At 48.2% G+C, this 16136-nt stretch overlaps 1 protein-coding gene across 5 annotated transcripts in view; it reads left to right on the top strand.

Moving 5' to 3' along the window:
• Positions 1–15931, top strand: part of LOC120404372 (alpha-2-macroglobulin-like protein 1) — a 34836-nt gene extending 18905 nt beyond the window's left edge. For 4 of the 5 annotated variants that reach the window (XM_039536776.1, XM_039536794.1, XM_039536813.1 and 1 more), the window contains exons 18-36: positions 23–167; positions 605–833; positions 1257–1383; positions 1836–1957; positions 3193–3244; positions 3781–3864; positions 4406–4582; positions 4821–4902; positions 5083–5239; positions 7049–7123; positions 7352–7514; positions 8671–8885; positions 9304–9519; positions 9823–9950; positions 10087–10177; positions 10602–10670; positions 13049–13151; positions 14368–14409; positions 15071–15931. In XM_039536776.1, the coding sequence (XP_039392710.1) occupies positions 23–167; positions 605–833; positions 1257–1383; positions 1836–1957; positions 3193–3244; positions 3781–3864; positions 4406–4582; positions 4821–4902; positions 5083–5239; positions 7049–7123; positions 7352–7514; positions 8671–8885; positions 9304–9519; positions 9823–9950; positions 10087–10177; positions 10602–10670; positions 13049–13151; positions 14368–14408 (2276 nt within the window). In that variant the 3' untranslated portion in view covers position 14409; positions 15071–15931. The remainder of the gene's footprint in view (positions 1–22; positions 168–604; positions 834–1256; positions 1384–1835; positions 1958–3192; positions 3245–3780; positions 3865–4405; positions 4583–4820; positions 4903–5082; positions 5240–7048; positions 7124–7351; positions 7515–8670; positions 8886–9303; positions 9520–9822; positions 9951–10086; positions 10178–10601; positions 10671–13048; positions 13152–14367; positions 14410–15070) is intronic. The other variant, XM_039536783.1, reaches the window with a different exon arrangement.
• The last annotated feature ends 205 nt before the right edge of the window (positions 15932–16136 follow it).

Here is a 16136-nt window from a genome sequence, read left to right as displayed (position 1 = left end):
TCGGGTATTGTCTGACTTCCAGGGGCACCTGTGCCACCTGCTATTATGGAAGATTCAGGACGTGTCCCTGCAGTGGAATCTCAGCCTCCATCAGTGGTGAAATCCAGTGAGTCCCAAGTCCGTGAATTTTTCCCTGAGACCTGGATCTGGGAGCTGTATCTCATTGAGTAAGTGATGTTTAATCCCAGGGAGGGTGGGGAGAAATGCAAGGCTTTGTGCAGGCAGTGTTTGGGGGTGCTTCTCTGAACCAAACCTCACGGGCCTTTGAGACTGGGCTGGTTTAGAGAACAAATCTCCTGGGTTTTAGGAAGGGCTGTGGGATCTAGGGGTTAGAAGAAGGGATATGTGGGTTCTGGTACTGACTCACTGGGTAACCCTGGGCAAGTCACACCCCACCCCCCCCGGCATCAGTTTCTGCATTTGTAATGTGGGATAACAACCTACCCTGCCTCCCAGGGGGTGTTGGGAGGATTAATGCCTAGAAAGCTCTATAATATCCTGGGATGGGAGATACTGGAAATAATCATAGTATCATTATTTGTCAGAATTTTTCCTGTCCATTGGGGATCTCCCTTCCCCATATTGTGATCTGATTTCTCTGCAGAAGTTCAGGTAAGAAACAGGTCCCAGTTACTCTCCCTGACACCATCACGGAATGGAAAGCCAGCATGTTCTGTACCTCGGAGAGCAGTGGCTTCGGGATCTCCCCTACTGTGGGGTTGACGGCCTTCAAACCTTTCTTCGTGGACCTGACTTTACCCTACTCTGTGATCCGTGGGGAATCGTTTACACTGACTGCCACTGTCTTCAACTACCTGAAACAGTGCATAAGGGTGAGGAAGCATTTACACTCTGGTTAGCCTCATCCGGGTCAGGCTTTACCTGCGTTCCTGTAAATCCTTCCCCCTGTCCACAATAGATCCGGAATCGGTATCAAGAGAGCCGCGTGGATTTTTTACCCTTACACGTTCCCCAGGAAATGGGAGCTAATCCCATGAGATCCAGAGCAAGTTTTACCTCCATTAACAGGAAGCCAGGATGGTGCTTAGGTACATTGATGGGATTGGATCGTTTGTGTGTGGGAAGCTTGCTCTGCTGATCCAGTATTTTTCACCTGTTGCTAAAATTCCCTATAAAAGAAATTAAGTAAGCTCAAGTATGTCACCCATTTTTCTCCCTTGCTCCTGTGCTACTTCTCTGCCTAATCTTCCACTCGTGTCCCTGACTGCTCACCCCTTCCCTGGTCTGTTGTGCAGATCCAGATTACGCTGGCCAAGTCAGAGAAGTACCAAGTGAAATCATGTAAGGGCTGTGAATACACCAGCTGTCTGTGTGCTGATGAAGCCAGGACCTATTACTGGAACGTGACAGCCACCAAACTGGGTAAGGAGAGCAGAGAAAAAGGGGAGAGAACACAGGAATTGCTGTACCAGCTCAGACCATTGCGCCAAATAATCAGATTCCTTCCTTGCTGTTGTACCTAGACCAGGCATCTAACTAATCCAGTATCCTCCTGCCATACTGTAGGAGACCACTGTCCCACCTCTAGAACTCCATTGCTATCCCTGATATTTCAGAATATGATGGTCCCATACCCCTGTTCTCATAGTGCACAGGGCTGTTTGTGTAAAGCTGTGCCTGGAGTGGGGAAATACAGATCACTTTGAATCCTTAGGTGTATCAGCACGCTCCTCTTACATCATTGTTTTGGCTTGCACAGAACTACAGATGTCATCAGTTTTCTGTGCACTGAACGGTTTTGCCTGGATGGGCAGGTTTGAAATGGAAGCTCTGAAGAGCTTGTTTTTTGTGTGTTTTCTTTCTTTCATTGCCAGGTGAGGTGAACGTCACCGTCACCACAGTGGCACTGCCCAGCAGAGAGCTCTGTGGCGGTAGGAAAGTGACAGTGCCAAATAAGGGCCGCAGTGACACCTTGATCAAGCCTCTCCTTGTGCGGGTGAGCGTACCGATCCAGTGAACAGTGCGGGAAACAACAGTGTGGTGATATCTCATCACCAGTGCTCTTGCCAGCAGTTCCATCATTCTGCTGTCCTGAATTTCATAGACTCCTAGAATTCAGACCTTGTCTACATTAGAACTTTGGTGTAACTATGTTGCTCAGGGTGTGAATAATCCACACCACCGAGTGACATAGATTCTACTGACCTAAGTGCTGGCATAGACAGCGCTGTATCGGTGGGAGAGCTGCTCTCTCCATCACCGCTACGGCCTCTCATGGAAGGTGGAGTAATTAAGCTGATGGGAGAGCTCCCCACTGTAGTACGTCTAGTATAGATACAGCCTCAGAGTTGGAGAAAGCTCTACTAGGTCACCATTTCCATTCCCCTGGGCCCGGTGCAGGATGGCTTCCTACAGTCTGTTCTCCAGGGTTTTGCCCAGTCTAGTTCATCCCTGAGCAAGGGATGTTCCACCCCATCCCTTGGGGGAGACCCTTCCCCATCTCACTAGATCGCTCCCTGTTAGGAAATGTTTCCTCAGCATCCAGCCAGAAATGTGCATCTTGTGCTCAGTGTTGTTCTATATTCTTAGTTGTCCTCTCATCCCCAGTTCCTCTTCTTCTGTGTTGTTAATGGTTATGAGAGATATAAACTCAAAGTGGCTATCCATCCTTGGCTGAGTTATATAGATCCAGTTAGATTAAGAGGGAAGATTAAATTATCTAGAGCCCCTTAATTGTTTGTTGCCCTCTTCTGAATTCCCTCAGTTGATTGGCCTCTTTCTGGTTCTGAGGTGTCTAGGACAAGGACTGAACCCATTATTCCAAGTCCAAGCCATATACTAAGGGACAGTTCCCTCCTTGTTCCAAAATGTGACCACTGCAGTCCCAAAGTGGGGGAGGGATAGCTCAGTGGTTTGAGCATTGGCCTGCTAAACCCAGGGTTGTGAGTTCAATCCTTGAAGGGGGCCACTTAGGGATCTGGGGCAAAAATCAGTACTTGGTCCTGCTAGTGAAGGTCCCATCCAGTTCTTAGGAGATTAAAGTACCCAGAGTTAACTTAAGGAGTCCAGGAGTGGCCTCCGCCCCACTCTCTTCTTGCTCTGTGATTTGATGCCCCTGAGCATGCAGCCCAAAGTCATGAGGTTGCATGAATCTGAAGACTGGATGGATGTGGTTTGTTGGGGGTTTTTTAATGGTGTCTTTAATCAGTTTCTCTGTGTTTCTACTGCCAGCCAGAGGGCGTCCTGATGGAGAAGTCTCACAGTTCCCTGCTCTGCCCAGAAGGTAGGGGTTGCATTGGACCATGGGAAGGGATCATGGTGGCCACATTCTCTTGGGTTTGAGGAGAGAGTGTCATCTATGCATAGACATATGCTGGCTGGACAGCACTTACCAGGAGGTTAGGTCTTTGTCTTGCTGAGCCCTGTGATTCCAGCAGGGAATAGAAGGGTGGGATTTTTCCAATTGGAATATATACATGAGGACCTGTACTTCCTGAATGTGTGTCTACCCTCTGCGTTCGGTGCCTCCTGCAGTGGATTCTCGGTGCAAAGACCCTGAGAGGAGGTGGAAAAAAACCAGAACTGTCTCTGTCCTCATTCTTCTTGGAATGGACACTTGAAAGTCAGTACGTGACCCATCAGGACTTGCTCTCCTCCCTTTCTCCCTGCTGCTGCAGGAGGTATTCGTCCATATGCCAGGAGCTCTTGGTGTCTTGGAGATCCATTACTGCTGAGAGTGGCTAATTGTGTTTCTAGCTGTGCGGTCTCATACTCGGCCTCCTGTGTTGGCTCACTCCTTTCTCTGTTTATAATTGTCAGGGAATTCTGCCTCAGACTCGGTCTCCCTGCAGCTCCCTGAGGACGTGGTGCTGGATTCAGCCAGGGCCCAAGTGTCTGTGCTGGGTGAGGAATCAGTCTGGCGAGTGACTTTAGTATAGAGCAGGGTGGGGAGCATGGTATGAGGGTGTGAGCAGACTGGACGTGTTTTGGTGGCTGCATGGGTTGGTGGCATGTGTATGTGGGGGAGAAGGGGCTAGAGTTCTGATGAAGGGCAAATGCTGCAGCAGGAGTGTATGGAGGAATGAGGGCTTGTATACGAGTAGGTATGTACAATTTGTGGGTTTGGATGGGTGAGGGGAGAATGTATGAATGGGAGTGTTCATAAGTGGCTGCTGGTGGGATGGGTGTAAGCAGTAGAAAGGGATGTACAGGGTAAGTGGGTGCAGACAGATGCAGAAGGAAGCATGGAGTAGGAGGATGCAGACAGGATGGCACAGGAGAGTTGTGAACAGTTGGGTGGCTGCAAGTGTGGGATTGGGGAGATGTCAGGCAGGCGGTGTTATGTGTGGAGCAGTCTGATGTGGGGGTGGGAGGGAACTATATTTAATCAGACATAGATGCACAGTTCATGAGGATCACCTTTTGTCCATGTCTGTTTATCCAGGTGACATCATGGGGACAGCGCTGCAGAACCTGGACCGGCTGGTGCAGATGCCCAGTGGCTGTGGGGAGCAGAACATGGTGCTGTTTGCCCCCATCATCTACGTGCTGCAGTATCTGGAGAAGACGGGGCAGCTGAATGAGGAGTTGAAGACAAGAGCTGTGGGTTTCCTACAGAAAGGTCCGTTAGTTTTCTTTCTCCTCTCCCTAATCCATGGTATCAATCTCAGACTCCGTGCTCAGTAGATGTGCCCAAATCGTGGGCAGATGGATTGGGGCAAGGGAGTTACTGTGAGCTCCCTGGCTCTCCCCTGGTTCTGAGTGAGCCAGTTCCATGGCTGGTCAGTTTCTGTGGCAGGGGCAGGCCTGGGTGATTTTTGACTCGGACATGTCTCCAGTCATCTTTCTCTCCTGCTCAGGGTACCAGAAGCAACTTCAATACAAACATAGAGATGGTTCCTACAGCGCCTTTGGAGAGAGTGATGGAGAAGGCAACACATGGTGAATACCTGTCCTTTCTGAATAGTACAGTAATGAATTGCCTCCCCCCAGTGCTGGTACTATCTTTGTCAACACCCAGCACCCCCTCTGTAGCCCTCACTCTGTCAGTATCCCACTCCGCATGCACACCACTGACTGTGTGTGTGTCTCTCTCTCTCTCCCCCCCCTCTTCTCCCCCAGGCTGACAGCATTTGTGACCAAATGCTTCATACAAGCCAAGCGGCACATCTTTATAGATGACAAGAACATTGAGGATGCGCTGAAGTGGATAGCAGAGAACCAGCAGCCCAATGGCTGCTATGCCAATGTGGGGAAACTCTTCCACACAGCAATGAAGGTAACAGCCAGCAAGGCCTGGCCCTCCTTCAGTAATCCCTCCTAGTGGGGCTGTCACTAACTCTGAGGGAGTGGCCCAGTGACACTACCCGGACCCTGATGAAAGGCCAGTTGTCCTACCCTTGACTCTAATGTAGGGTCTACTGGCGTGACTCCTCTCTTGTTCTTATCTCTTCACAGTTAGGTTATAGTGATATGGCTGTTGTGTCCAGATCATCCCCCTCTTAGTGCTAGGGGTGTGATCCTAAATAACCAGCAGCCCGTCCCCACATCTGTTCCCACCTTCTCCAAGTCCACTTCCCCTACACCTCCTCCCCCACTGCCGAGGAGAATGGGCTATTCCATCTAGGGCTCTCCAATAAACTCCCCTACCCCAGCACATTAATGCTCTCTCCCATGTTTGAGGCTCACTCTCACAGATGGAGGAGAATGTTTTGTCCCACTTTACTCTCTGGTAACGTCACGTTAGCTGTGTGACATACCAAGGGGACATTCCAGACTAATGAGTAACTGCGTGACCCCCGGCCCTGTAACCTGGGGTGCCCTTTAAGGTGCCTTGCTGCCAAGGGGGCTGGAACAATTTGTACAATGGGGGTGCTGAGTGCCATTGACCCAAACTGTAATCCCTGTAAGTGATGGAAACCACTTCATGCCAGGGGGTGCTTACGCAGCCCTAGTTCCAGCACCTATGCTTGCTGCTGTAGCCTCCAGCCTGGACTGCTCACCAACCGCCTCCAGGAGGGAGAGGGAGAGAGTCAGTCAGTCACCTTGGCTCTTACTGAACTAGGTTCTATTTCAGGGTGACCCCAGCTCACCCCCAGTCCTAGATCTTTCCCCCCAGAAGTGTATGTCCTGTACTGCCCAGCCCTCTTCTGGGCAATACAAGGTTTATATAAAGTCAGTTTATTTCTTTAATAGCATACAACTTGCCACCCCAAATGGTGTTTCCCAAACACTTCAATTTAAACACACTGAATTTGACAAAACAATAAATCAAGTTTATTAATTACATAGAGACAGATTTTAAGTGAGTTACAAGTAATGAGGCATAAGTCCAAAATGGTTATAAGAATAAAGATGAAACACAACTGGTGCCTAACATAATTTGTTACGTTAAATTCAAAACAAAGTTCTCTCACCAGTCTCTCTGACCAAACTTCTGAGGTCAGGATCCCTTCTCCCAGAAACCAACAAATGCTTGCTTTGCTGCTTCAGGTGCCGTGAATGCAATGGGCAGGAAGGGAGTGTGTGTCTTGGGGTGTTTGCCATCCTTTTTATAATTTCAATCTGCTTTTTGAAAAACATTTCCAGCTGGGTACCAGCAGATAAAAAAAGTCTATGGGGGGAAGCTATTCCATGCTGCTTTTTTTGTCACCTGTTTAAGCTTCCTCTCCCCTTCCTGCTTGATGACTCTGTTTATTGCTTAAATGCAAATTAAGCAGATCACACATTCCTTTGTTTAGGACAGACCTGTTTCCTCTTTTCCCCCCTCCCCCCAAAAAAACCAAACCAAAACAAAAAAACAACCTTCAGCTTCGGTAGGGCTGTGGTTTGGCACATGGGTTAATAACGTCATACTGGAAAATCTTAACTTCACATACAATGTTGCCATATGTATTTTACCAGGACAATAATGAGCAGGAATTATGAGTTTTCAAATGGTATCTCACAAGGCATACATTGTACAAAGATTATTACGATAGTATGTGGGGTGTGGCCATGGGTACCTTCTATCACAAGGTGCCATGTAGCAGCTACCATTTGGGAAGTTCATTCCCCATCAACCTCTTTCTCTCACTGTGATCTGCAGGGTGGGATAAATGATGACATCTCTCTGGCTGCTTACATCACTGCTGCACTGCTGGAGGCAGGAAAGCCACTTGCTGTGAGTATAGTGCTGCCTATGCACGTCCTCGCTCACTCCTCTCCTCTTGTCTTATTTCTAATGCTTCCATGGGCCCAGCTGTTCCTCTGTCATGCACAGTGGATAGTTATGGCCACAACATACCCAATCTTTATGACTATGTCAGGATTTGGTCACTGTGGAGTCGTCTCCATTTTTCTCTGCTCCATCTCCTATGTTATGTGAACTCCATGTTTCTTCCTGTTCCAGGACCCAATGGTTAAGAACAGTTTACAGTGCCTCAGAAATGCTTCCTCCAACGCCACTGATATCTACACCCAAGCACTGCTGGCATATGTCTACTCGCTGGCTGGAGACACTGTGACAAGGCGATTACTGCTCACCAAGCTGGACCAGCAGGCCATCAAGTCAGGTACCATGGGGCAAGAAGCTGTCTGACTCTAAGCACTAGGACTCCCATGACTATAACACAAATTTCACCAACACTTAGGGCCAGGATGCTTTCCAAAGAACCAAGAAAATTATTGGTGGAAAAGCCCTATTAGCTTGCAGCACATGTTCTAACATTTTGTCCAGTCAATGGGGCTTCTGCCCCTTCCCTTGAGAGACTGATGCACCTTTTTCCTTTCTACATTACAATACAGTTTCTTTTTCCGTATTTTCATTCCATCCTCCTCAGTCATATCCCCTTGCACCACTCTAAGTAATTCCTCTCCTCCTTAGTGCACTGCAACTGTTATCAAGTCCCTGTATCCCCTTTGTCATTTCTTAGCTAAGTGATACAGACTTAAGCCTACATTTTCGGAAGTGGCCTCTAAGTTTCAGGTGTCTCAAGTCAGGCATCAAAATGCTGAGACTCCCAAAATCAGTGGCTGCTCTTGAAAATGTAGGTCTCAGCTCTTTCCTCATAAATCCCTCCCTCCAGCCTCCTGATAATCTCTGTTGCTTGTTTGTCAATATATTTATCCTATAATGTGGTTCCCAAAGCAGTAATAGTCTAGATTCAATCCCCCTATGGAGGGAGACTATATCACTTTTCTGCTCCAGGATGTGAATGTGCTCCCCAAAACTGTACTGGCTTTTTTGTTTTTGTTAAGCCTGTCACTTTTCAAACTTGTATCTAATTTGCTGTCCATTGTCCCTGCCAACTAGTTCTGTGCCCAGAAAATATCTGTGTTTGGGATGATTGCCCCTCATTGATTTGTCCCAGTTTAGTCTCATTGTGTTAAATTCTGCTCATTCCCATCCATCAACTGGCTTTACTGATGTTGCATCATGATGTCACCTGTTTGCATCACACTGGCTGCTGGAAAGCATGGATGATCTCTCTCTTCTGACCTTGGCAGTGATGTGATCTGGTATCTCTATCATGAAGACCACTTAATCACTCAGTACACTGACACAACAGCATTCCTGTGAGGAGGATTTCCCCACCCAGATTTAGGGTAGGGACTTTCCTCAATGTCCCACATGAGGAGGGATGTAACCATGAAATTCAACCTGGATTGTAGTCCTGGACCCAAGCAAGTCCTGTTCTGAGCCTCAGGTTCTTGTTTCTCCTCCCCCAGGAGGGCAGATACACTGGAGCAGGAAACCAGCCCAGCCTCCCACTGAGTACAGCTGGTCCCAGCCCAAGTCGGTGGACGTGGAGTTGACAGCCTATGGGTTACTGGCTCTGCTCACTACAGAAAAAGTGTCCAAGGAAGAGATTGCTTCTGCCACTGGCATTGTGGCATGGCTGGCCAGGCAGCAGAATGCCTATGGGGGCTTTGCCTCTACCCAGGTAACAAACCAGCTGTTCTCAGAGCCAGACACCATGTCTAGTCAGGGAGAGCAACAGGCTGGTATGTCCGCTGGGGGCTGAATCTCTGTGCTAGATTCTTACTATGCTCAGAGGCTGTCTATGAGAATCCAGCTTCTGGTGCCCTGAGGTTAAGGTGACAAGATGTCCCTATTTTTATAGGGACAGTCCTGATTTTTGAGCCTTTCTTATATGGGCTCCTATTACCCTTCCACCCCACCCTTGTCTGGATTTTTCACACTTGTGGTCTGGTCACCCTACCTGAGGAACAGATCCCACTGTTGTCCCGGGGAAAGGATCCTGTTGTTCTTGAGCTCTGATGGAGGGGGTGGGGAATCTCTGTGCTAATGCCCTGAGGAGTGATCTGCACTCAGTGACGTTACTGCTTTTCCTTTCCCAGGACACTGTAGTTGCCCTCCAAGCTCTTGCTAGATATGGAGCAGTGACATTCATCAAATCCGGAAATGTCTCTGTGACAGTGAAATCGGGAAAGAACTTCCAGCAGTCCTTCCACGTGGAGGCCACCAACCGACTGGTGCTGCAGCAGCAGCCTCTCCCTGACATTCCTGGAAACTACACTATACAAGCAGCTGGCACAGGCTGTGTGTATGTGCAGGTGAGTGGTGGCTCTCTTGTGAGAGAGGCCAGGAGGATGCCATGGGAGGGGGCACTGCCTGGCTCAGGGTTATGAGGGAATGGGATATGCAGCCTTTCACTTCCAATGCACTGATTCTAATGGAGCCTCAGGTTGGAGGGATTGTGGGGAATGGATCCTTTCGCCTTCAGGGCACCAGGTCAGAGGAGTGTGGGCCAGCACTGGCTAGCTCAGGATCCTCTTAGGGGCAGTGCCAAGGATACAGTCTCTTGCAGGCTTGTGTGACGCTATTTGTTGGGTACATTTATGTGTCTCTCCCATCAGACGGTTCTGAGGTATAATGTGCCTCCCTCAAAGAATGCAGAGACCTTCACCTTGAGTGTGAGAGCAGGAGAGGACAAGTGTGTGAAGCAAACACCCCCTCGCTTCCTGTCCCTCAACATCAGTATCAGGTGAGAGTGAAGAGCTAGAGAGAGGAAGGGAATAGAGGGGGCAGGGTGACGTGTAGGAGGGCAGAAGGAAAAGCAGCAAGATGGGGCAGAGTTAAGGTGGATGTACCCTACATGACCTCCTGCCTTTCACCTCCAGTTATGTGGGGAGTCGTGGCACCTCCAACATGGTCATTATCAAGGTGAAGATCCTGTCTGGATTCTACCCTGTCCGGGGTACCAACTACTTTGTAAGTCACTTCCCATAACCATTGGACTTTTGTTCCTGGTGACTAGATACATGTGTTACATGGAAGATAGCTCAACCAACAGCCAGGCAGTGTAGACAATGGTCTCAGTGTGGGCACTTACCACTGGCTCTGTCAGTGGGGTGAAAGTCAGTTCCTGGAGGTACTTTCTACTGCTTCCTGACCTCATAAACCTTTAAACACTCACCCCCCTCGACCCTATGGCTTGTTTCCCATTCACTCCTGTGTGGGTGAGACTCCCTGGGAATGAGCTGGGCTATTGGAGGAGATTCTGGTCAAGAGGTGGGGGACACTTTTCACACACACCCCCAATCCCTAGAATGTGTCTTCCATGGGTGAGACTCTCTTGGGAGAATGAGCTGGGTGTTTGGGGTGAGACTCTAACTCTGCAGTTCCCTGTCTCCAGCTCCAGCAGCAGCCATTTGTGAAGAGAGTGGAGATTGGGGCTGAGGATCTCACTATCTACTTGGACCAGGTCAGTGCTGGAACAAGGTAGTAGCTTTGTAGCTTCTACACAAACTAATTAATACCTACATTATAGGTCTTGTACCAGCAGGTGAGAGAATTGGGTCCCAGTGGACCTGAGTTAGTTTTGAGGGTCCCGGAAAATTTATATGGGAGTTTTAAACTGGAGGATATGACCTGATCTCAGACAAGAGTCCTATCCTCCTGTGCGTCTGAGACACTGCCAACCCTTTACTCTCTCAGCTTACCCAGCTGGCTACCCAGCTCATTATATTCCCAGGACTGGCAAACGAGGAGCAGGAGGAATGACTGTACTATCTGCATCAAGCCTCAGACTCAAGCAAGGTTCCCCCCCTAAATCAGAAGTTCGTATGCATTCCCTTAGCATGCTAATCTGGGACAACTCCGGTATGGTCTGCAGACCCCTGATAGCTGCCTACTGTATGAGAGAGACTGAGTGTCACACCAGCTGCTGGAGTCTCCTAAACTCTGAGATTTCATTCCTTCCCCTCAATTTTGGTTCAGAACCTCATTCTCCAAGCATTCCCCAGTTCCACATATTCAGTTGGTCACATACTGGATCCAATCTTCTGCTCAGAAGCGGATCTTGGAGACTTAGCCATCACAGCCTTATCCTGGACTTCTCTTTACCTCCATAATGTCAGGAACTCTTTCTCACTTAGATCCATAGGGATGATCTTATTACTATTATTAAACCCAATGTGCTCTGTATATTTCCAACCCTTCCCCCTACCCCCCGACACACACCAAGGGTCAATGATCTGACAGAACACTATGGCTACATACCATTTGTGACAATTGGCCCACTGGCATCCAAATATTCCTTGCCACTACCACGCTGCCCACATTGGCCATCACAGTTCTTAGATGAATTGACACCAAGGCTGGTGGCTGGAGTGCCAGTGTGGGGAGTTGGGGGAACCTGCTGCAAATCGTACTGATTGCAGACTAATGAAAACACTTGTAATGGTGACTGTAGTAAACAAAATCGTCTCTGGGACCATCACCGTCATCAGATCCTGGCTGAGATAAGTGTGCTGATTTAGACCTGCTTCATAAACACAGGCTGCGTCTTCTTCACCACTGCGTCAAACCATGCACCTCAGGGCGATTGTGCCTCTAGTTCTGAAGAACCCTTTTCCTGCTTTGCTGAGAAGATGGAGTGAGGCCCTGACAGCCTGCGGTGCCAAGCAAGTATAGCATCCTTCTCACTGTGTCAGAACTGAGTTAGTGTCTCTGTCTAGGAAACTAGAAGGCACCTGAGAGAGAACTGTGCCATCACCTGTGACTTGCTCCTTTGTCTCTCATCTGGTCAAAGCCGGTGGGGAAATGCTTGGCCCACGGCTGAGCCTCCTTCAGAGAAGGCACTTTACCTATCACTCAGAAGCATCCAATAATCCAACCCATCTTCAAAATGTCACTCACTGTGCGTGAATCTAGACAAATGTTTCTCAAGGAAGCCAGAGCTGGTGCGAAACAGAGCAAGCCTGTCTCTGAGCAGGATGAACTGAAGAGTCTATTATGCTGGGGGTCTGTTTGCTACAGGATCCATTTCAAGGTTCTAATCCTGCCTGGACTTGGTCTTGTCCCCTTAAGAGCTTTGTTACGCCAAGATCCTTCCATTCTTCAGGGAATGACCATGGCAGCTACGCTCCTCCTTTACCATGACCAATCAAGAGCCAGAAAGAGCCTTTTCAAGAATAACCTCCAGGCTTTGGAACACCCCCCCCCCCCCAGGGATCAGAAAAGCTCTGCTTTCAGATCATGCTAGAAGACTCACTTTTCCTGGAAAACATCCTTAAAAGAACCAGAGCTAATAAGAGCAATGGGCTCCAACACAGTAGCAATGATTAGATAAAAGAGCAGGGCAGAGAATGTGCCTGTCACTTCAGGACAAATCCCACTCTTTCTACAGTCCATACTCAGGGCTCAGATAAATACCATGGTATCTAACAAACATTCATAGATAGATAAACATTCTTGAAATCCTGAGGTTAAAATCTTACCACTGCCTCAATAGCCAGTTCTGTCTATAGTTAAAAAAACCAAAACATCCCTGATATTCAGCACACGTGTCTCTGCTCATGTCTTGCTGGTAATGTAACAGCAGGGGGCCCTCCAGGTGCATCGATAGGAAGTTCATCTGCAAAAGCTGTGTGTGGACCCCAGGATTTGAACAGTGCGGGCAGGGCTGCAGGGCAGGGCAGGGCAGGACTGAGGGGCAATGGCAGAGCTGTGTGGGGAGCCCAGGACTGGAATAGCAGGGGGACTGCAGGGGAGGACTGAGGGGCATTGGCAGAGTTGGGGTGTGGGAGAGCTTCCATAGTGCATGCCCAAACCAGACCTTGTTTTCTTTCTCTCTCCCAGCTGAATAAGGAGACTCAGACATACTCCTTCACCATGAGCCAAGACATTCCAGTGAAGGATCTGAAGCCAGCAGTGGTCAAAGTCTATGATTACTACCAGCCAGGTGGGTTAGGATATGATTTGTGTCAAATTACTGGCAGTTTTGCCGATGAAACATTGCTTGCAGATTTTGGCCATTTCATTTCAGGTAATTTCACACCCTTTTGATTTTCAGATTTTTGTGTGTGAGAAATTCAATAAAACACAGCTATTTTCCCCCCCCTGCAAATGAGGGGGGGACGACAAAAAACAGAAAATGTAAATACCCTTTTGCTTGAAAGGAGCTCTTTTCCATTGTGAAAGACCCGTTTCAGGGCAAAAGTATTCAAAAAATCAGTGTATTTCTCAGCAGAATGGGTCCAGTTTTGAATGGGTGACAAAATGCAAAAAGTCTCTCACATGAAGTAGTTTCACCTCTACTAGGAATATTTAATTCACCTGTAAGGATTATTACTTATTTGTTCCATATGCACTGAAATGCCCCCTCTAAAATAAAATCACCTTGCCAGCAAAATGGTTCTTCCTCCTCCTGCAACATGTGGAATTCCCCTCCAATTTACAAATAAAAGTAAATGCAGAAAACTTGATTCTCGGCTACAAAAATGTCATCACTTTAAAGTCCAGTATATCACAGCTGAGCAGCACTAAAAATGAAGCATTACACCCTATTGGAAAGGGAGATTCACAGCTTCTCAATGGAACCAAGTACATTCTTGGCTCTAGGAGGTCCTGAGATCTCCTAGAGAAAAGCTCTTTTAGGTCATGTTTGGTTTTTAGTATTTTCTTTTTCTCTTCCCCCCACCCCTGCACAATGTGACTCAAGGTAACTAAGACACTTTGATTTACAGGCAGAAGAATACAAAAAATAGAGCCAGTCATACTTTCAAAAATTCTCTGACCATTTCTAAAGTAGATTTTTCTGACGTCTGGCACATAGACGATACCTCATGGTGACATTCAGGATAAAGATTTAATCAACAGTCTTTTGAGACAACATCCCAAATTCATGCCAATAAAATTTCCCCACCACACTAACATTTATTTGCTTATATTAATTTTAAACTATTATTAAGTCTCCTCCCCCTGTTCCTTCCTTTGCTCAACCAATGGTACAGTCTGAAGACGTTGGAAAGTTCAGCCAACCAGAGCATGGTTGTACCTTCTGAGACCTGGGGGAGGGTTGTAGTTCATCTGGGGGTTGGGCTTCTCTTAATTTCTCCTCCCTCCCCCTCAGCTTGTGTCTGGTGCTGAAAGTAATTGTCTGTTTTCTTCTGTTACAGATGAGCAGGCAACAGTGGAATACACAGATCCATGCCAGTGAGGTGAGCATGGCTTTCATGGAGTAGTATGCACCATTATTGTGCAACTAATACAAGCATAGGCATGAGGTGAAGAAATGAGATACTTCCCTCTGAGTCAGTGCTGATCCCAATTCCAGGGGGGCTCTGTGCTGCAGGCAGTGGTATGGATGTCTCAGTAGGGAGGTCCTCTCCTATCTGAGTCACAACTGACCCCAGTGTGTGATCGGGGGTGCAGTGCTGCAGGGGGTGCTGTGGGTAGCTCAGGAGGGGTGCTCTCCCCTCTGAGATAGAACCTAGCCCAATGCCCCAATGTGATGCTAAGGGCACTGTGCCACAGGGAGTGGTGTGGGAGATGTAGTAGAAGGTGCTCTCCTCCCGAGTCAGTACCTACCCTGGTGCCCCAGCATGATGCCAAGGGCTGCTGTGCTGGTGGAAGTGCTGTCTGTGAGACGAAATGAAACACTGACTGGCTGTGGCCAACAAAAGATCCCATGATACTACTTACAAGAACAGGCAACTTCTTTCATCTTCTAAACTGTTTCGCCGTGTTACTAAACAGCTGCCACATTCCACCCCAGAAGTGGCTGCATTCAGCTCCTGAGTGTAAAGTGCTTTAAGACCCTTCAGAATGAAAGGCGCTAGGGAAATGTGTATAAACTTACTTTCCCCCCCTCTTTTTCAGGGGACGAGACAGAGACACCTTGTCCCTGGTGTAACTCACAGGAATTCCTGGTTCTTCCATTGCACTTAGAGACTCTCTTCCCCCTTGGCTCAGAAGTTATCTACACTGCTCACATGCAGCACCAGAATGCATCAATTAAACCTCTCATCTATCCAGTAAAGGGGTGGAGGAGGAAGAGGTTATAATATAGGGTGAACAGAAGAAACCTACATTCCTCTCTGTATAGAAAGGAAAGGAGAAGGGCTGAGAGCCACACAGAAGGCAATCTCAAGGGAATACACAGGAGCCCTGGGCAGTTCAGAGCCAGGTGACCCTCCCACCCCCTTAACATTCTCCTAGAGAGAGGAGTGGGAGGCTACAAAGAGGAATCTAGGGGATGCACCCAAAGGGAGAATGCAGGGCAGTTAATGTTTTGGTGCTGGGTTGATGGAGCTAGTAGGAGGGCTAGGAAATACCTACTGAGAATTACACTGTGATGGGTGCAGGGTTAGTTTGCTAGGAGGGGGTCAATCTCTCAGCATGGGGCTATGTTCATATAATAGATTTACATATTGAGAGTTAATAATAATAAATTGCAGTTTTGGGTGTCTTTTTGGCGTCTGTCTATTGCTTACTCTAATCCTGTTCCTGTAAGGGCAGCCAGTGATAGGATATGTCTGTGCTCACTCGTTTACCTCCTTGCCTGCAGTCTCCCCAGAATTGGCGGCAACCTTGTTGCCTCCTTAAATGAAGGCACTGAGACTCAATGAAGTATATGGCTGTGAGCGTTGTGGATCATGTCTGCAGTGTGGGTATGCACAGGACTGACCAGATCCTGGTCCAGCCTGCACTGCCCTCTGCATAAAGCCTACAATGGCCTAGGGAAACCTCTTCTAAGGTTGTTCCACAGTCCTGTTCGGGGATGTGGAGTGGGATCTCCTGCAGGACATGACTGGGCTGGTTCATTTGTAGCTGTGGAATCCCTGGGGGGATAATGGTGCTTCTCTGGAGTCTGCTGAGAACAAGGTGCGATTTTTCTGGTGTTCTCAGTTGGGCCAGTGATACCAAGAGGTCAGACTCTTCCTCA

Source organism: Mauremys reevesii, linkage group 1 (genome assembly GCF_016161935.1).
Source record: "Mauremys reevesii isolate NIE-2019 linkage group 1, ASM1616193v1, whole genome shotgun sequence".
NCBI classification, from domain to species: domain Eukaryota; kingdom Metazoa; phylum Chordata; order Testudines; family Geoemydidae; genus Mauremys; species Mauremys reevesii.
The sequence above is the reverse complement of the archived record's forward strand: the minus strand, read 5'-3'. Positions and strand labels throughout refer to the sequence as shown.